Here is a 21,219-nt window from a genome sequence, read left to right as displayed (position 1 = left end):
TTTTACGACCTAGAGCTTCGGTGTTTCACTTTCCAGGACTATCATTTGGCGCCTACTCTCGAGGAGTACTCCATTCTGTTGGGTGTCCCTATTCAGCACCAGGTTCCTTTCCTGGACGTACCGAAGGAAGTTGATTTCAGAGTTGTTGCCAAGGCGTTGCATCTGAGCATCCGAGAGATCAGTGATAGTTGGAAGACTAGTGGAGATGTTGTGGGCCTGCCTTTGAAGTTTCTACTGAGAGTTGCTAGAGGAGAAGCAGAGAAGGGGAATTGGGGAGCTTTTCATGCCCAGCTTGCTGTTACGATCTATGGGATCGTCCTGTTTCCTAGTATGCCCAACTTTGTTGACCATGCTGCCATCAGTATATTCATCCGAGGGAATCCAGTCCCAACCCTCTTAGCAGATGCTTACTATGCCATCCACAGTAGGCATGGTAAGGGTGGAGCCATTAGGTGTTGTCTACCTCTCCTGTTCAAATGGTACATGTCTCTTCTGCCAGCCAGTGGACCATTTGTGGATACCCAGAGCACTCTTAAGTGGACTCAGAGGGTCATGTCGCTTACTTCCTACGACATCAGGTGGCAGTCGTACCGGATGGATGTGAAGGATGTCATCATAAGTTGTGGTGAATTCCGGAGCGTGCCACTCATAGGGACCAGAGGTTGCATCAACTATAACCCAGTTCTTTCTCTTCGCCAGCTAGGGTTTGTTATGAGTGAAAGACCGCTCGAAGCTGAGATAGCTGAGAGTTTTTGTTTTGAGAAGAAGGATGACCCTGTTAGGTTGGAGCAGATAGGGAGAGCCTGGAGAGACATTGGATTAAAGGATGGATCCGTCCTAGGGAAGAAGTTTGCCATCGCAATGCCCGATTACACCGATTGGGTAAAGAAGAGAGTGGAAGCTTTGCTGCTACCCTACAATAGGATGGAGTCGTTGCAAGAGCAACCACCTTTGGTACTTGCTGATAGTGTGCATGCTGAGCACTATAAGCAAGCCCTGATGGAGAGTCGTCGTCTGAGAGAGAAGGAGCAAGACACTCAGATGGAGTTGTACCAAGCCAAAGCTGAAAAGCTGAACCTGTCTCATCAACTCAGAGACATCCAGAGTGCAGATGTTGGGGGAGTAAGGGGTAAGAAGAGATCTTATTCAGAGATGGAGAATTTGCTAGATACAGAGCACAGAGAGTGTTTGAGATTGCAGAGAGCTGAAGCCGGTTATCTGAAGAAGATCAGAGACTTGGAGAAGCAACTCAAAGCCAAAGATATCCAGATGAAGAAAGAAGTCGACCAGAGACTTGCATCAGAGACCCAGCTAGGGGCCGAAGTTATTGAGCTTAGAAGACAGTTGAAGGAGAAAATCACTCCCTTGCCAGAATGTTCAGAGTGTGAACTGTTGATAGACCAGTGTCACTACTTGAAGACGCTCATTCCTGGAAGTAGCTTGTCTTAGCTTGCATTTTCCTGATGTTATGTTGTGAATCACCCCCAGGCTTGTTGGGTGGGATTCATTTGTTGTACTTTGTTGGATATTTGGATCTTTGTTGTATGATCCAGTTGCTCATTTATAGATGAGATTTCGGTTTCACTCTGTATTCATTACTCGGTTGTGTGATGCCTCTATATCTCCCTGTTGCTTTTGCGTTGTTGCAGGTTGTCATTTCTTGAGATGAATCAGGCTCTTCGAATGCCTGAGAGATGATCATTATCATATGCATCATATGCATTAGCATCATACACATAACATTTGCATAACAGGTGTTCTTAAGCCGACTTCTCACTCTGGTTCCTGTGTCAGGCAGGATAGCTGATCAGCGACCACACCGGTACTCCACAAGACTCAATCAGCGAAGAAGCATGGATCAGGTTCAGGCTGAGATGGCTGAGATGAGGGCGAACATGGCCCAATTTCTGACGATGATGCAAGGGGTTGCTCAGGGTCAGGAGGAGCTCCGTGCTTTGGTTCAGAGACAGGAAACGGTTATTCAGGCGTCTAACCATGGTTCACCTGTTGCTCCACCTGGTTTCGAAAATGCCAACGTTGCTGCTGCTCCTGGTTATGGTTACGCCACTGGAGAAGAACTCAGGGGTATAAGGGTTGATGGTCAGCCTCTTGCTGCAGAGGTCAACGCCAGAGCTACCAGGGCTCCGGCGCGTCATCCAGCTCCTTTTGTTGATAGACAAGAGGACATGTTCACAATGATGGGTGAAGACGATGGTGATGTTGCTAGAAATGAAGATAGGGATCGTAAGGTCGATGCCCTGGCTGAAAAGATCCGGGCGATGGAATGCCAGAACTCTCTTGGGTTCGATGTCACGAATATGGGGTTAGTGGAAGGCCTGAGGATTCCCCACAAATTCAAAGCGCCCACCTTCGACAAGTACAACGGTACTTCTTGCCCTCGCACCCACGTGCAGGCCTATTATCGGAAGATCTCGGCATATACAGATGACGAGAAAATGTGGATGTATTTCTTCCAGGATAGCCTATCTGGGGCATCTCTGGATTGGTACATGGAACTCAAGCGAGATTCTATCCGATGTTGGAGGGATCTGGGAGAAGCTTTTCTCAGACAATACAAGCACAACATGGATATGGCACCGAGCAGGACTCAGCTGCAGAGTCTGTGCCAGAAAAATAATGAGAGTTTCAAAGAATACGCCCAGAGGTGGCGTGAACTTGCTGCCAGGGTCCAACCCCCTATGCTGGAAAGGGAGTTGACTGATATGTTCATTGGCACACTGCAGGGTGTCTTTATGGACCGAATGGGGAGTTGCCCATTTGGAAGCTTCTCTGATGTTGTAATCTGTGGTGAAAGAACCGAGAGTTTGATCAAAGCTGGAAAGATCCACGATGTGGGTTCCTCTTCATCAAAGAAACCTTTCTCTGGGGCACCTCGCCGTAGAGAAGGTGAAACCAATGCCGTCCAGCACCGCCGAGGTCAGAACAGAAATCAGCATCAGTATAGACAGGTTGCTGCAGTGACCATCCCTGCACCGCAACAACGTCCACCTCCTCAACAACCAAGACAACAACAACAACAGCAACAACGTCCTTATCAGCCGAGGCAGAGGCTGCAACCGGATAGAAGGTTTGACCCGCTACCTATGTCATATGCTGAGCTTCTACCTGAGTTGCTCAGATTGGGTTTCGCGGAGTTGAGAACTATGGCTCCACCAACCGTCTTGCCACCTGGGTACGATGCAAATGTCCGGTGCGATTTCCATTCAGGGGCACCAGGACATCATATTGAGAAATGTCGGGCTTTTCAGCATAAAGTCCAAGATCTGATCGATTCTAAGACGATCAATTTCTCCCCTGTGCCGAATGTTGTGAACAATCCCATGCCCGCGCATGGCGCTCACCGGGTAAACTGTATCGAGGGGGTCGAATCTGAAGATCTGGTGATCAGTGTGGATGAGATTCAGACTTCTCTATTGGTTGTAAAAGACCGTCTGCTGAATAGTGGTGTTCATCCGGGCTGCGGTGAAATTTGTGTGGGTTGTGCAGAGGCCGAGGATGGGTGTGAATTACTGAGGGCTGGTATCCAGGGTTTGATGGATCGAGGCTGTGTACAGTTTGGTAGGGCTGATAACAGAGATCAAGGGGCAGTGGCTACTGTCACTATCTTCTTCAAGCCAGCTGAAGGGCGTGCGCCTACAACCAGTGGTAATCCGGTTACCATAGCCGCACCAGTTGCTGCTAACACTCCTACAACAATCGTCGCTCCGGTTAGAAGGGCCGAGAATAATAATGCTGTGCCTTGGAGGTATGACAATGCCTACCGAAGCAACAGGAGGGCTGAGAACAGGGTCAAGCCTTCAAATCAAGCGCCCGTGACGATTTTTGCACCTGCTAGTAAAGCCCCGGTCGTTGTGAGTCCTGCTGTGGACAACGTGGGTGGACCCGGAGGCTTTACCCGTAGTGGTCGGCTGTTTGCGCCTCAACAGTTGAGGGATGCCAATGCTGAGGCATCTGTTAAAGCTAAGGGCAAGCAGGCCGTTGTTGATGAAGTTCCTGCTCAAACAAATGTGCCTGGTGGCTCGTTTGAGAAGGATGTGGAGGAATTCATGCGAATCATAAAGAAGAGTGACTACAAGATTGTAGATCAGCTCAATCAAACTCCCTCCAAAATCTCTATCCTCTCTCTGCTGTTGTGCTCTGAGGCACATAGGGACGCCTTGCTGAAGATGTTAAACATGGCGTATGTACCTCAGGAGATTTCCGTCAATCAGCTTGAAGGTGTAATTGCTAACGTGACTACCCGACACGGCGTGGGGTTCACAGATCTTGATTTAACACCTGAGGGGCGGAACCACAACAAGGCCTTGCACATCACCATGGAGTGTAAGGGGGCTGTGCTGTCACATGTCCTGGTGGACACCGGCTCTTCGTTGAACGTGCTGCCGAAGCAGATCCTGAAGAAGATACCGGTTGAAGGGGTTGTGCTGACGCCAAGTGACCTAGTTGTTCGTGCATTTGATGGATCCAAGCGTTCTGTCTTTGGTGAAATCACTCTGCCTATAAGGATCGGTCCGGAGGAGTTTGACATTGTCTTCTATGTCATGGACATCCAGCCTGCTTATAGTTGTCTTCTGGGGCGTCCATGGATACATGCAGCGGGAGCAGTCTCATCGACTCTCCACCAGAAGCTCAAATACGTCTGGAACGGTCAGATTGTGACCGTGTGCGGTGAAGAGGATATCTTGGTGAGTCATCTGTCTTCGTTCAAATATGTCGAGGTGGATGGCGAGATCCACGAAACTTTGTGCCAGGCGTTCGAGACCGTGGCGCTCGAGAAGGTTGCCTATGCTGAGCAGAGGAAGCCAGGTGCTTCAATCACTTCTTACAAGCAAGCTAAGGAGGTTGTTGATTCCGGCAAGGCCGAGGGCTGGGGCAAGATGGTGGACTTGCCAGTCAAAGAAGACAAATTTGGCATTGGTTATGAGCCTCTCCGAGCAGAGCAGGGGTCAGCAGGTCCTAGTACCTTCACCAGCGTTGGGCTGATGAATCACGGTGCCGTCTTTGCAGCCGATGTCGAAGATGTTGTTGGTGATGGTGATCTCGACTGCTGGGTCCGCCCGAGTGCGCCAGGGGAAGTGATCAACAACTGGACTGCGGAGAATATAGTCCAAGTTACTCTTCAGACAGAGTAATTTTCTTTTGTTTTCTCATTCTGCACAAAACCCTACGTTCTGCCCAAGACGTAGTGGTTCATTGTAGGGCCACATGTTTTCATTGTTTATCATTAATAAAGGACGTTTTGCAAACAACTTTGTGATCCCTGTCTTTCTATTTTTGTTTTTCATTTTTCAAAAAAAATAAAAATGGCAATGTTTTTGTTTTTGTGACTTTCTTGAACTCTTTTTCTAAAATAAAGCATTAAACATGCAGAAATGATCTTATGGCATCCACTATGAACAAATCTGTTATAGCTCAGTATGATTTCGACAATCCCATTTACCAAGCTGAAGAGGAGAGTGATGAAGACAGTGAACTCCCGAAAGAATTGGCTAGATTGTTGAAGCAGGAGGAAAGGGTCATCCAACCTCATCAGGAGGAATTGGAGATTGTGAATCTTGGTACTGAGGACGCCAGAAGAGAGATCAAAATTGGGGCTGCTTTGAAACCTGAGGTCAAGAGCAGGTTGATTGAGATGCTGAGAGAGTATGTGGAGATATTCGCCTGGTCTTATCAAGATATGCCTGGGCTGAATACTGATATTGTGGTTCACAGACTACCTCTCAGAGATGATTGTCCTTCGGTCAAGCAGAAGCTTCGTAGAACGAGTCCTGATATGGCAGTGAAAATCAAGGAAGAGGTTCAGAAGTAGTTCGATGCTGGGTTCTTGTCAGTAACAACTTACCCGCCGTGGGTAGCCAACATCGTTCCTGTGCCGAAGAAAGACGGCAAGGTCAGGATGTGTGTCGATTACCGGGATTTGAACAGAGCGAGTCCGAAAGATGATTTCCCATTACCTCACATTGATGTATTGGTTGATAATACGGCTCAATCCTCGGTATTCTCCTTCATGGATGGTTTCTCGGGCTATAATCAGATCAAGATGGCGCCAGAGGACATGGAAAAGACGACATTCATTACACCTTGGGGCACGTTCTGCTATAAGGTGATGCCATTTGGGCTGAAGAATGCCGGTGCTACCTATCAGAGGGCAATGACGACTCTCTTTCATGACATGATGCACAAAGAGATTGAAGTGTACGTGGATGATATGATTGCGAAGTCGCAGACAGAAGAGGAGCACCTGGTAAATCTGCAGAAGTTGTTTGACAGGTTGGTCAAGTTCAAACTGAGGCTGAATCCAAACAAGTGTACGTTTGGTGTGAGATCAGGGAAGCTGTTAGGCTTCATTGTCAGTGAGAAAGGGATTGAGGTTGATCCAGCAAAAGTCAAAGCTATTCAGGAGATGCCTGAACCGAGAACCGAAAAGCAGGTTCGTGGGTTTTTAGGGAGATTGAATTACATCGCAAGGTTTGTATCTCACCTAACAGCCACGTGTGAACCGATATTCAAATTGCTTAGAAAGAATCAGGCGATCAAGTGGAATGATGATTGTCAGAAAGCTTTTGACAAGATAAAAGAGTATTTACAGAAACCTCCAATCCTGATCCCTCCAGTTCCAGGGAGACCGCTGATAATGTACCTGTCAGTTACCGAGAATTCAATGGGGTGTGTATTGGGACAGCATGACGAGTCTGGTCGAAAAGAGCATGCCATATACTACCTTAGCAAAAAGTTTACCGACTGTGAAACAAGATATTCACAGCTTGAGAAAACTTGCTGTGCTTTGGCCTGGGCTGCTCGCCGACTGAGGCAGTATATGCTGAACCATACTACCTTATTAATTTCTAAGATGGATCCAGTCAAATACATCTTTGAGAAGCCGGCTCTCACCGGACGTGTTGCCCGTTGGCAAATGATTTTAACTGAGTATGATATTCAGTACACGTCTCAGAAGGCTATCAAAGGTAGTGTTTTGTCAGACTATCTCGCCGAACAACCGATCGACGATTATCAGCCTATGATGTTTGAATTCCCTGATGAAGACATCATGTATCTAAAGATGAAAGATTGTGACGAGCCTCTTGTCGAGGAAGGACCAGATCCGGACGACAAGTGGACCCTGATGTTTGATGGGGCTGTCAATGTGAATGGTAATGGTGTTGGTGCAGTGTTGATCAATCCTAAAGGTGCTCATATACCTTTTTCTGCCAGATTGACGTTTGATGTCACCAACAACGAAGCTGAGTATGAGGCTTGTATCATGGGGATAGAAGAAGCCATTGATTTGAGAATCAAAACGCTTGACATATTTGGAGATTCTGCTCTAGTGATCAATCAGGTCAATGGAGATTGGAATACGAACCAGCCGCATTTGATTCCGTATAGAGATTACACCAGAAGAATACTGACGTTCTTCAAGAAGGTGAAATTGTATCATGTCCCCCGGGATGAGAATCAGATGGCCGACGCTTTGGCTACTTTATCTTCTATGATAAAAGTTCATTGGTGGAATCATGTGCCACATATTGCTGTGAATCGACTCGAGAGGCCTGCGTATGTGTTTGCAGCCGAGTCTGTTGTTGCGATTGATGAGAAACCGTGGTATTATGACATCAAGAACTTCCTCAAGACTCAAGAGTATCCTGAAGGTGCATCGAAGAATGACAAGAAAACCCTGAGAAGGCTAGCTGGAAGCTTTTACTTGAATCAGGACGATGTGCTGTATAAGAGGAACTTTGACATGGTCCTGCTCAGATGCGTGGATAGACACGAAGCAGACATGTTAATGCAAGAAGTGCATGAGGGTTCGTTTGGTACCCACGCTGGTGGTCATGCGATGTCGAAGAAACTGCTGAGAGCCGGTTATTACTGGATGACTATGGAATCCGATTGTTTCAAATACGCTCGGAAGTGCCATAAATGCCAGATCTATGCTGATAAGGTGCATGTACCACCAAGCCCGTTGAATGTCATGAGCTCGCCTTGGCCGTTTGCTATGTGGGGCATTGATATGATCGGGAAGATTGAGCCTACTGCTTCGAATGGACATCGCTTCATTTTGGTTGCGATTGATTACTTCACCAAATGGGTAGAAGCAGCTTCATATGCTAATGTTACCAAACAAGTGGTTGCCCGGTTCATCAAGAAGGAGATCATCTGTCGTTACGGAGTTCCTGAGAGAATCATCACTGACAATGGTTCGAATCTCAATAACAAAATGATGAAAGAGCTTTGCAGAGATTTCAAGATCGAACATCACAATTCTTCTCCTTACAGACCAAAGATGAATGGTGCTGTAGAGGCAGCTAACAAGAATATCAAGAAGATTGTGCAGAAGATGGTCGTCACGTACAAGGATTGGCACGAGATGCTGCCTTTCGCTTTGCATGGGTACCGTACCTCAATGCGTACGTCGACCGGGGCAACCCCCTACTCCCTTGTGTATGGTATGGAAGCAGTCCTACCAGTAGAAGTGGAGATCCCTTCTCTGAGGGTGTTATTGGATGTCAAGCTGGACGAAGCCGAGTGGATTCGTACAAGGTTTAATGAGTTAAGCCTTATCGAAGAGAGACGGCTAGCAGCTGTGTGCCATGGGCAGTTATATCAGAGAAGGATGAAGCGAGCCTTTGATCAGAAAGTGCGTCCTCGGACATTTCAAACTGGTGATCTGGTTTTGAAGAGGATCCTTCCTCCCGGTACAGATAACAGGGGCAAGTGGACTCCTAATTATGAAGGTCCATATGTTGTGAAGAAGGTCTTCTCCGGTGGAGCCTTGATGCTTACAACAATGGATGGTGAAGATTTCCCGTCCCCTGTTAACTCAGATGTAGTCAAAAAATACTTCGCGTAAATTGACCCGCTGGACAAGAAGAACAAAAGAGTCCAGGCAAAAAAGGGCATCCCGGCGAACCAAAAAACAGAAAGAAAAGGTTCGGGCAAAAATTAGGGATATAAATGAAAAGAATTGGTACACCCAGTAAGTCGAAAACCCGCAAGGGCGACTTAGGCAAAAATGGGTATCCTGGTGGATTGAAAACCTGAAAGGGCGATCCAGCCAAAAGAGGGATTAAAGCGAAGACTACAGTCTGGGTTATCCGTACTTCATCAAGCTTTGTCGGCTGCCATCTCGAAAGATGTGATCGGTCCAGTCATTCTTCTCAGAAAGCAAGGAGTTGGGAGGAAAACTGACGATCTGTGGGTTATAACAGAATTGGGAAATAGTGGATGCCGTATTCACATTGCCATTAGGATAGTTTATTTTCCTTTTGTGCGCGATTACCTCTTTCTAGGGATTGCTTCCCAATGTATTTGCCTTTTCGGGCACATTTTCAATCAATAAAAGTTGTTATTCAGATAAATAGCTCTCTTGTTTTTATTTTTACTGTTTTGTTTGCAAAAACGTCCGAATTTTTGATAAACATTGCATATAATAAAACATGAAGGCTTAACAATAACTTGCAGAAGGATAAAACGTTTGAAAATCATTTTGAATGTTGAGGACACTTGGGCATATCTTGTCCATGTGCCCTTGGGGCATTGTGTTGTGCTGTATTGCAGGTCGACATCTGTAAGCTTTTCCCCAGCAAGTTCTTCTCGGAGCAAGTTTGATATCTGTCAGAGTTGTATTCCCCTGCAGAGGTGTCTGTGGATGGTATCTTCTTTCCCCGGCAGATCTAAGGATTGCCTACCTCCAGCAGGCTTGTGTTGGCGGGTTTCCCCAGCTGAGCTCCCCACTGAGTGCCTGGCAGATGTTTCCCCCAGGAGTTCCCCCAGCGGAGTTTGTCATGAGAATGTTGTTCCCCAGCAGTTGGGTTTGTGATATGTTATCCCTAGCACGGCCGTGAGTGTTTCTCCCAGCAGGGTTGTGAAGGTCTATCTCCAGTATGATATGAGGTGTTATCATCCCCACCAGAGTTGTTCTCCTCAGCAGAGTGGTGTGGGTTTGTTCTTCAGCAAGTTCCCCGAGTGGAGCGGGTTTCATGAAATATTTCTCCAGCAGAGTTCATCCTACTTGTGGATTGGACGGGTTCCCGTGGCAGATCAGTATTGGCATCCCCAGCGGAGTTTAGTCTACCTGTGGATTGGGTGGGTCGTCCCCAGTGGAGTAGTGGTTATTCCCCGAAGCAGAGCTGTTCTACCTAAGGTTTGGTGGAATCTTCCCCAGTGAAGTCGCTTTATCAATCTCTGGTAAAGATGTCTTGTTATTCCCTGGCGAGTACCATACCCGAAGAGTTGCTTGGTCTACTTCCCCAGCGGAGTATTGTTTATTTGCTTCCCAAGTGGGGTCCCCGAGTGGATTGGATCCTGTGAAGGATATCCCCAGCGAAGTCTATCTTGTTCCCGACAGCAGTTTTGTTTCTCCAGCATGAGTGAGAAGTCGGTGCTTTCTCCGCAAAGCATTCCCAGATGAAGGCTCTCCCCGCAGAGTATTCCTCAGTCAGAGTCTCCCCGCCAAGTTGGAGTACCTGATCTTTTGGCTCCGTAGCCAGGGTGCATTTGCATTTTGCATGTAGTAATCATGGCATCCTCAAAACGCGTAGCATTTCCATTCAATGTGGAGCATTACGCCATAGAAAAATTCAAACATATACATTCATGTGTTCAAAACCCAATCAGACCGTATCCCCGGCAGAGGCGGATGTTCGTTTAACTTGTACAGCACGTTTGCTACAGTTGCTCCTGACAGCATTCAGGATTAATGATCCCCACAGAGGTTTATTTCCTCATCCGTTGGTGAAAGGAAAGCATGTTTCTCCCCAGTGAGACCCCCTGCCAGTATGTGGCCTCGCCTTGACATGTGTAGATGTCGTCCTGTCAGCACCCGCGTGTGTTGTTTCTTTGGTGTCGGTAAACACCATATTTCGGTGCTTTCCCAGTCATGCGTAGTGTCTGGTCTTCTTTGGTGTCAGTAAACATCATCTTTCGATGTTCGTAACGTCGTCCTTCTTCCCTAGTGAAGTTTCCTCCTCTCCGTTGGTGTCGATAAACGTCGAGTTTTTCCCGGTTATCCGTTGATGATTTGGTTGTGTTCACTCTCCCCAGAAGAGTCCTCCTCTCCGTTGGTGTCGATAAACGTCGAGTTTTTCTAATGCGCCCGTTGGCGTATAGTTGATATCTTTCCCCGCAGGGTCGTCGCCAGAAGTTTTCTCCTCTCCGTTGGTGTCGATAAACGTCGAGTTTTTCCTGTACGTCCTATGACGTCTGGTTGCTTATTCCCCGCAGGTCATTTGGTAACGCCAGATGATTCCCCTCAGAGTTTCCTCCTCTCCGTTGGTGTCGATAAACGTCGAGTTTTTCCTATTCGTCATATGACGTCTAGCTGTACCTATCCCCAAGTGGATTTACCTCCCCGTTGGTTTCGATAAACGTTGTGTTTTTCTCATTCGTCCGCGAACGTTTGATTGTATACCCCATTCCTAGTCATCCTATGATGTCTGGTTGATTCCCAACCAGAATTCCCAGTAGACGTCCTATTCGGTTTCCGGTTGTGGTGCCTTTCCCTCGTGAAGTGGCTTTCTCCTTCTCCCTTTCGTCCTATGACGTCTGGTTGAGTCTCCCTTTCATCCTATGATGTCTGGTTGAGTTTTCTCCTTCTCCGTTGGTGTCGATAAACGTCGAGCTTCTCCCTTTCGTCCTATGACGTCTGGTCGAGTCTTCCCATTCATCCTATGATGTCTGGCTACCTCTCCGTTGGTCTTGGTAAACGTTGAGTTTTTCCCCATTTCGTCCGCTGACGTATGGTTATATCCCTCTCCCTTCATCCGATGGTGATTGGTTACCTCTCCGTTGGTCTTGGTAAACGTTGAGTTTTTCCCCATTTCGTCCGCTGACGTATGGTTGTATCTCTTCCCATTCATTCATTAATGTCTGGTTACCTCTCCGTTGGTCTTGGTAAACGTTGAGTTTTTCCCCATTTACGTCCGCTGACGTATGGTTGTATCCTTTCCTGGTCGTCCCAGTAGAGTTGACTTACCTCTCCGTTGGTCTTGGTAAACGTTGAGTTTTTCCTAGTTGTCCGTTGGCATCTAGTTGAGATGATTTCTGATACCATTCATCGTGTGTCGATGTCTGGATGTGGTTGTACCCAGAGAAAAAACAACAAAAATAATTCCCAGCAGTGTGCAAATTTCTACGGTTCTTGGTATTCAATCCCTGTTTACCCTGAAAGTCTGACAGCCATTGCTCTCATCCATTCGGGTTCCCAGTTGATTGAATAGGGGCAGCTGTAGCACCTCAAATTTGCACCCTACCGTTGAATACATTCATTTCATATTAGGTCATAGCATTAACAATGTCCACTGCATAACATTGCATTGTCCATATGCCCAAGTGCAAGCTCAGTTGATGAATCAGGTCTAACTGATCAGGAGAATCAGTCAGTCAAGCAAGCAAGTGCCATTTTTTATTGAGACAAAGCCCTAGGGTTGATTTTTCAAGCTCATATGGTCCAAGGATCATTTTGAAGTGGTTTGGCCAAAGATTGGATGCTCGGAAGTCACCAGTCATTGTTCAGTCAACCAGAAACCCTAGAAAGTCAACTGTGGTCAACGGTGCCTGATTTTATGGATTGGAAGGTGGGAAATGGTTTGAAAGGCCTCATTCATGTCCATATAAGTCTCATTTGACATGCCAAAGACCAAGGTTGAAGATTTGGAGGCCAGACAGAAAGTTTCTAAAAATAGCAGGTGACCTGTAATTTCAGCTGCCCAAAATGGAAACTTTTTCTCCTCAGAATAACTTCATCATACAAGCTTCAAATGGAATTTTGTCCAACATGAAAGTTGAAGATCTTGTTCTCACCATTCCAAAAAGTCCAAGAACTCAAAAATCCAATGTGTGGTTTGCAAAATATGGCTCAGTGAATTTCAGAAAAGACCCGTAATCAGGAGGCCATAACTACCACATGGTTGGTCCAAATTGCAAGTTCTTTATATGCACAAACTCCATTTGACATGTACTTCAAGGGTGCATCATTAGATTTTTCCAAAAATGGCCAAGGCAAAAAGTCACTTTTCAACTGGACAACTGAATTGGACCAGGGGCAAAATCGTCCAAGTGTCAAAATATTTGGAATTTTGGAATGGGACCTTTTGTAACACCTCAGGAATGACATTTGGAGTGTGTTTGAATCCTCATTTCATGGCTAGGCCTCATATTTTGAGTTTTGACTTGAAAAGTGGAAATGCAAAATTGGACTCTTTTCTACCACATAGTGAAATTCAAGAATAGGCATCCAATTGAAGTGGGAATTGTTTCTACACATTGCATAGGACATTTTGGACTTGTTGGAACCAAAATTGGGCTGCAATTTGGACTGTTATAGAGAAAGGGTATTTTTGGCCATTTGGAGAAAATTGCACATTTGCTTAACATTGCAATTTGGATTAAGGGCTTGTTAATCATGATTAAAGCTATCATATAAAAGCTTAAACATCTCCAAAACGTAACAGAATCCATTTTTCACAGATCTAGATCAAAATTCTCTCCATTTTTCTGAATTTTTCTCAAGAACACATCATTGCATATTGAACCGAATCTCTCTCATTTCTTCATCAATTTGAACAATTCTTGGTGCTGCAACTTCCATTCAACCTCATCTTCGACTGTTTGGGGGAATTGGCTTCGAAGGATCCACGATTTGCAGCTGCACATTCAAGGTCCTCACATGGTGATTGTGGATTTCGAGCATTTGGAGTACAATTGAGCGAGTTGAAGCTTTGCACCATATTTCCTCAAGTCCAGGCCGTTTCTGTTTCAGCAAGACACACGCAAATTCCGCCGATTTCATCACTGCAAGTTCCAGGTACCTCCAGATTCGAATCTCACCATTTGATCCATGATTGTATGCGTGTTGTAGTACGTGTTGTGTAGATCACGGTGATATGTTTAGAATTGTAAATGATCGACTGTAGCATGAGAAATCTTAACTCGAAGTTATGATCCAAAACCCTAAGTTCAACGATTCTTGAGATTTAGGAAGTTTTAGGTTAATTGGAATGCATATTCGTAATCTCCTTGCTCGTGCGGTTCCAACGGATGTAAGATCGCTAATTTTGGTTAAGATTTGAGATACGCATGTTCTTGAGCCTTGTTCATGTTTCGGGAAATTCTGTGCGTTGAAGAAGACGAAATTGAGCTGTTTGATCCTTATTCCAATTTGAAATTTCAAATTAGGCGTTTACCGCCCCCGCCTATTTAATTACGTTATTGCCATTACTGTTATTTAATTTAATTAATTTCAATAAAAATCTAAAAAATGTTAAATAATATCTAGCATGTTCAATAAATCATAGAAAATCATAGAAAAATCACAAAAATATGAAAATAATTTTGTTGACTTGGTGTTTGACTGTAGATGATTTTTGACCTATTGGTCAAAGTTGTGCTTGGAATATTTTTCATTTGACCTAGGGTTTCTTCCACATGTGTATATTTTGATACCTTTGAATGATTTGATCATGAAATCCTCATATTGTATGATAAATGGCTGGAAATTTTTGTGATGATTGTTGACTGGACGAGGTTTATTTCCATATAAATTTTATGCATTTTTGATACCTGGCCATGGAGTTATGAATTTTTTAACTTAGGTGTGACAATTGGTGTCACACCTCTTGATGCCAATTTGTTGGATTTTTTAGTATGACCTATCCTTGTTAGAATTGATTGAAATTTGGTATGGATGCTCATTAACATGTTAGGATCCTTTGTGAATTTTTGTGGAATTATTCATTGTGTTTTCTAATTGATCATGATTTTTCATTTCTGATGGTTGAATTTGCAAGCTCATATGATGCATGTTGGTAGAATCATTGTGAAATGCTCATAGTGTTTTGGATATTCATGAAATTTGATATGCTAGTAGAAGACACATGTTAGGACCTCCCTGTTTTGGTCTCATCCATTTCTTTGTTGTTTTCATTGAATTATGAATTTTTGAAGTGGAAGTATGTGTTGATGTTGTGATTTGGAGCCTATAATTGTGCCTGTTTTTGTTGATTTTCATTGACATGGTTCCATTTGCCCAATTAAGCTGAAATTTGGTGTGCCATACCTGGATTAGGTCCTGTTTAGGTGTAAATTGTTTGAGAATTTTTGGGATGGTGTTGATGTGGATTTGAATGCAATAATTCTGTTTGTAGGCTTAGTGCTTCCTTTGAACTAGTTTGCCTTATTTTGTGCATAGAATGAGCATGATGAATGATATGAACATGAAATTTGGTAGAATAGTTCCTGACATGTGTAGCTTTCATTTGGCTTTGGTCCTACTAATTTCCCATGTAATGTCACTGTTTACCACTTAATTGAAGTTAGTGTACATTTTGTAGCTTCATTTGATTGTGTTTTTGCATGCTTTGTCATGTTGAATTAATTCCCATAGTTCCACTAGTCCAAATGGCTTAAAATTTGACATGTAGCTTGTTGAATGTCCTCTGTTTAGGATATAATTTTTGTGGAATTTACTGTGTTGTTTTGATATTTTTTTGGATGTAATCATTCTGGTTGTCCATATGTGATTCAACATTGCTCACTTTGCCTTACATGGTGTATAAATTGAAATAGGTGCATAGTTTGGATATGGGACCAATTGGGATCCCTTTGTTATTGAAATATCTTGACTTTGATCATGAATTGGTTGCTGTTTTAGGATTTTTCCATCTTTTTGACCCTAGGCTAGTCCTAGTGGTCATGTTACTTACATTTGAATGTGATTGTGGCTTTTCAGGTTAAGGAGTTAAGGCTTAAGGGTATTGTTTCATATTTGGGATGTTTTGCTTGATACTTGTAAACTAATGTGGCTGTTTTGTAGGATGTTGGTCCACATGGACTTGTGCTATGCACATCATTGGGATTGTTAATTGGTCATTATATTGTTGTCTGATTATGAATGGGATGCTGATTCTGTTTGACTTTTGTACAGGTACACTTAGTTGCTCAGTTCTCTTAAGAACTTGCATTGCTTTGCTTATAAGCAATTGGCATTGAGGTATAGAACCTTCTTCTTCATGTAGTCTGGAGACCCGGCTTGTTATTTGGCCGGGCAAATTGTCTGAAGTCCTCCTTAAGAGGCAATGCTTGTGTATGTTTATATTTGTCCCAAGCAGGAAAAGTCCTCATTTGAGGCAATTGGTGGAAGGTAGGGATAAGCAATCTATCCCCCACTATTCTGTGAGTCTTCTCCTTGCTCCCATTACATGGTTGTAGCATTGAGATCCAAGCCCAAGATCTTGTACATTGTACAGTCGAGTCTATGTCCTGAGCGTAGAAGGGTCTCCCCATTCTGGACCCACGCTCCCTTGTCTGATGCTCTCTCTGACTTGAGATAGAAGCAATGAGGCACACCCCTCATCACCTTTCATCTAGCTTCACCTTAGCCCCTCAATGGCAAGGTTAAGAGCTAACCTGACCCCGATACAGAGGCTTGTTTGTTGAGGTTGATATGACCCCTCGACTAAAGCCTAGCCCTGATGTTTGAGCCCCTTGTTGGTGTGTTTATTTCATGCTGTATATGTTTGTGTGGTGTGATTGTATCCCCTAGGTTTGCTAGACTCCGCGTAGTCTCGTTTGCATGTCAATTAAGGTAGCACGGTTCCTTCGTATAGGACTTCCTTTCTTGCTTGAGCTTTCCTAAAACACAAAAAAACATTATCCCCTCTTAAGGATACGTCAACTCCTTCTACTACAGGTGAGTAAGTCTCCAAAGGTCGAGCATCAGGTAGATTGTGTAGTGACGTTGTCCACTTAAAAAACACAAACCAACAGGAATAGTTTAGCCGAACTACGGCAACTCTGATTCTCATGTCCAGATGAGATACGTAGGCACGAGATGCGATGTCTTGTCGAGTTTGACTAACAACTAACACTAATTCTTTTCTCTCGCCCTCGTTGCGATTGAGACCTTCCCCTTCTCTTGCCCTAGTTGCAATCGAGACCCTTCTTCTTCCTGCGTCTTTGTTTCGTGTTGCTGTTGTGTGTTTTGGGTTCGGATGCCGACGTAATTCCATCAATTGGTTGTCGGGCTCCATGTTTGCCCTTTTGAGTGTGTTGTGGGTTCGGATGCCGACGTAATTCCATCAATTGGTTGTCGGGCTCCGCGTTTGCCTTCTTGTGTGCGTTTTTGGTTCGGATGCTGATGTAAGCCCAGTGATTGGCATTCAGGCTCCACGTTTGCCTTTGCCTGTGTTTGTTTGTGTGCGTGTTAGCCGAGCTACGAATGCTCTGATTCTCCTTCGTCCAAAGGAGATACGTATGCATAGGATGCGACATCCTAGCGAGCATGTGTCGTTTCCCCAGTCCGAACTACTTTGACTCTGATGTCTATGCTTGATAGACTAAGTAGGCCCAGGATGCGATATCCTGCCGAGTCAGTTTCAGTCTGTTTTCTTGTGTCTCCTTTAGCCAGTGTGTGTGTTTGAGCAGTGTTTTAGCAACCATTTCCCTTCCTATTGTGCGTGGATCCCGTAGAGTACTACGGATGCGTAGGGGTGCTAACACCTTCCCTTCGCATAACCGACTCCCGAACCCATTCTCTTTGGTCGCGAGACCACGCTTTTTCCAGGTTTACTCTGAGCGTTTCCTTTCCCTCTTTTGGGATAAATAACGCACGGTGGCGGCTCTGTTGTTCTGTTTTCCCGCCGGTTTTTCGCGTAATGCGACAGATTGATAAGCAGACACATGGACGAACCAAATATGTTCCACATGAAGGTTGCAAGAAGAATCCTTAGATACCTAAAAGGATTAATAAATTATAGAATCATATTTCCACGAGACTCTCAAAGCAAAGAAGTTGTGATTATTTTCAACTCAAATATTTATTGATCTGAAGACAAGGAAGATCGAAGAAGCACAACTGATTATTTCTTTCAAATATTTGGTGCCCCAATCTCATGGTGCTCGAGAAAGAAACCTGTGGAGGCATTATCATCATGTGAGGATGAGTACATGGAAAAATATAATGTTTTTTGTCAAGAAATTTGGATCAGATATGTGCTGGATGAGATGGAGGTCGGAGTAAAGAAACCTCTGATACTACAAATCGACAACAGGTCAGTCATTAATCTTGCAAAGAATCCAGATCTGCATGGAAGGAGTAAGCACATTGAGACTATATTCCACTTCTTGTGGGATAAGGTAAATCAAGGTGAACTTGAAGTAAGACATTGCTCGAGGGAAGCACAGTTGACCAATATTTTCACCAAAGGATTGAAGATCGACATATCCCTGATTTTGAGAAAGAAATTAGTAATAGTTTAGATTGATTATGATTAGGTTGTGTTTAGCGACTTCGATTATAAGAGGGTATGTTGTGATATAATCCAATCCCAAATTAATTAGTTATTTGGTTTAACTAATTAGTGATGTTATTATGTAAGCTACTTAGTTATTTGTTTCATAATGAGAAACATTGACTTTTTTTATCAAAGAATAAGATAAGACTATGCATTTTATGATTAAAAAAAGACTGCATTTTATCAAAGAATAAAATAAGACTATGCATTTTATGAGTAAAAAAAGACTACATTTCATCAAAGAATAAAATGAGACTAATTCATAAAAGGTTAAGAAATTTAGGAAATATTGACATCTCATGTTACATTCTATAAATATGTGGAATTGACTTATAAAGAATACATATATTTCCATACAAAGTTTTATCTTCAACTCACTTGTAATAAAAATGAGGATTTCCTTTACCTCAAAGCGATTTCGCTTCTTCATCGTCTTCACTGCATGCTTATGTATATACTTTGCTATTCAAAAGAATAAAGATCATAAAAAGAAAGATATCGCAAGTATATCTTCAAGGTTTGAGATCCCAACGAGTAAGTACACCTCCATATTGGGTCCTAAACTTGATAAGCTTCCTAATCAAGATGGTGTTATAGAATTATTTAAAGTATGGAAGAAAGACCATGGACGAGTCTACGGTGATCAAGAAGAGATGGCAAGGAAATTGAAAATATTTGTTTCAAATTTGAAGTATATCGTAGAGACCAATGCAAAGAGAGATTCGCCTCATAGCTCCCTCCTTGGTTTGACCAACTTTACTGATATGAGCTTCACGGAGTTCAAAGAAACATACATGACAATGAACACAGACACAATGGATATTGTGGATGATGATGATGTTGATGAATTAACATGTAGTAAACCACCTTCAACTTTGGACTGGAGGTTGAAAGGTGCTGTCACTCCTATTAAGAGCCAAGGCGGTTGTGGTAAGTTTTTTTCTTATATTTATGAATTCAATTATAGATAAGATGTACGACTAATTAAATTTGATTTATTTTATTAGGTTCTTGTTGGGCATTCTCAGCTGTTGCCGCTATTGAAGGAATAGTTGCAATAAAGACAAGGAAGCTTATTAGCCTTTCAGAGCAAGAGCTTCTAGATTGTGATCCATATGGAAGTTGTTCTGGAGGAATTGTGGTCGCAGCATTAAATTGGGTAATTCGAAACAAAGGGATTGCAACACAAAAGGATTATCCTTATACTGGAAAGAAGGGTGATTGCAGATCCTCCAAGGTTCTTAATTTCTATCAACTATTAATATTTTTTTAGTTTAAGCATATATTATATTAATTTAAACCACCTACTTGTAGATTGCAAATAGTCCAACTAGTAGCATTAACTCACATCGTCCCGTGAAGAAATCGGAGAAGGAATTGTTGTGTGCAGTTGCTACGCAGCCTCTTAGTGTTGCTATTTATGCTACAAAAGAATTTCAACATTACAACGGTGTAAGTAGTTATATAATTTATCCATCTCTTTTTATTATATATAGTCTCACTAAAAAAACCTCAACTCAAGAAATAAATTAGATATCCATTAAGCTTAGAAGGACCACCAATAAATTATATATATTAAAGAATTTAACGATGATACTCTATCCAATAGAAATATATTATTTTGTTATGTCATGAGTACTTTAAGATGGGAGAGTAGTTGTTTTCTTCATATCTTATTTTAATGTGACAGAAAAATTAGGTGGTTAATGGTTGAATGGTTCGAATCTAGTGTTATACTCGTTATATTGAGAGAAAAAATTTAAAATGTATTTTTCTAGTATTTTTGCATTTCTTTATGAAGAACATATTTATTCTTTGGCAGGGAGTTTTTACAGGTAAAGATTGCCCGTCTGATTCTATGAAAATAAATCACGCCGTGGTAGTAGTGGGTTATGATTCTGTTAACCACGAAGAATATTGGATCGTGAAGAATTCATGGGGCACAAAATGGGGAAAGGATGGTTATATCTATATCAAAAGAAACACTGGTAAAAAGTATGGAGTGTGTGCCATCAATGCATGGGGTAGACTATTAGTCAAAAGGAAATGAGTATATGAAAATTAAGTTACTAATTTCTTTTTCCCTCCATAAGAAAGAATTTAGGGAACTAAGAATCTAAATTTGAAGAATAAGTTAAAGATAAATTTTACGGTTTGTGAGTCTAGAGTTTGTTGTATGGTTATTCTTGATGTTGTTCTCAACATATCAATTCTCCTCTTCATAATTGTTATTCGTGATGTAATTTTGCATTCATGATAATAAAGTAGTTGTTATTTTGCATATTATAAATTAATGTAGCAAACAAATCGTTTATCACTTTCCTCTATGGTTTACACTTTGCCATGTTTTACTATCTTTTTTTTATGTGTTGATCATGAAAATTAAAATGGTAACAACCGTGACTTTTATTACATTATCTGAGATCAACTTGCAATTACTTTATATTTTATCTTTATGTTATCATGTTGTGTATCAAGGATGTCCGATTTCTCCAAAGATCTAGAACTAAGTGGTTTTAAGAGGGTTTATAAATTCTAGATTCTTTCATGTTTGTATAAAGAGCAGAGCTAGAAGGAAACATAATTTTAACTTTTAGGGTAGGAGATACTTGGGTCGAAGGGGTTTTCGAGATTCGTCAAGAGGTGGAAAATTATTTCTCTAACCATTATAGAGAATCACTTATTGACCTATCCAAATTGGATGGAGTTATTTTCCCCTCTTTTTCCGAGGAGGAGTGTTCTAGTCTCACAACTCCTTTCCTTCTATCGGAGATTGATCAGACAGATGCTTTGTGCAATGGGAATAAGGGTTTGGGCCTTGATGGGTTCATTTTTTCCTTTTTTAAAAGGACTCTCCCCCTTTTGAGGGATAAAGTTGTAAGTATGTTTGATCAGTTTCATTAGTTTG

General features: G+C 42.8%; 2 protein-coding genes across 2 annotated transcripts; both read left to right on the top strand.

Annotated features, from left to right (window-relative positions):
- Positions 1 to 3,164: 3,164 nt before the first annotated feature.
- Positions 3,165 to 15,802, top strand: LOC127115167 (uncharacterized). Its single transcript, XM_051046771.1, has 3 exons — positions 3,165 to 3,893; positions 4,215 to 4,625; positions 15,749 to 15,802. Exons 1-3 carry the CDS (start codon positions 3,165 to 3,167, stop codon positions 15,800 to 15,802), a joined length of 1,194 nt encoding a protein of 397 aa, XP_050902728.1.
- A 2,875-nt stretch (positions 15,803 to 18,677) lies between these two features.
- On the top strand, positions 18,678 to 20,592 carry LOC127080882 (ervatamin-B). The gene is made up of 4 exons (XM_051021176.1): positions 18,678 to 19,241; positions 19,319 to 19,548; positions 19,626 to 19,763; positions 20,134 to 20,592. The coding sequence occupies exons 1-4, from the start codon at positions 18,701 to 18,703 to the stop codon at positions 20,359 to 20,361; spliced, it is 1,137 nt and encodes a 378-aa protein (XP_050877133.1). The 5' UTR covers positions 18,678 to 18,700; the 3' UTR covers positions 20,362 to 20,592.
- The last annotated feature ends 627 nt before the right edge of the window (positions 20,593 to 21,219 follow it).

Source organism: Lathyrus oleraceus, chromosome 1 (genome assembly GCF_024323335.1).
Source record: "Lathyrus oleraceus cultivar Zhongwan6 chromosome 1, CAAS_Psat_ZW6_1.0, whole genome shotgun sequence".
Classification (NCBI taxonomy): domain Eukaryota; kingdom Viridiplantae; phylum Streptophyta; class Magnoliopsida; order Fabales; family Fabaceae; genus Lathyrus; species Lathyrus oleraceus.
Note: the sequence above shows the minus strand (reverse complement) of the source record. Positions and strands in the feature narration are given on the sequence as shown.

Bases quoted from the DNA above. Each gene is read 5' to 3' on its own strand.
- LOC127115167 (XM_051046771.1), top strand. From the start codon at position 3,165: ATGGCTCCACCAACCGTCTTGCCACCTGGGTACGATGCAAATGTCCGG. The intron at 3,894-4,214 runs GTGGGTGGACCC...TATGTACCTCAG, and splicing joins TGAGTCCTGCTGTGGACAAC to GAGATTTCCGTCAATCAGCT. The intron at 4,626-15,748 runs GTCTCATCGACT...GTGGCTTTTCAG, and splicing joins GGATACATGCAGCGGGAGCA to GTTAAGGAGTTAAGGCTTAA.
- LOC127080882 (XM_051021176.1), top strand. From the start codon at position 18,701: ATGAGGATTTCCTTTACCTCAAAGCGATTTCGCTTCTTCATCGTCTTC. The intron at 19,242-19,318 runs GTAAGTTTTTTT...TTATTTTATTAG, and splicing joins TAAGAGCCAAGGCGGTTGTG to GTTCTTGTTGGGCATTCTCA. The intron at 19,549-19,625 runs GTTCTTAATTTC...ACCTACTTGTAG, and splicing joins GTGATTGCAGATCCTCCAAG to ATTGCAAATAGTCCAACTAG.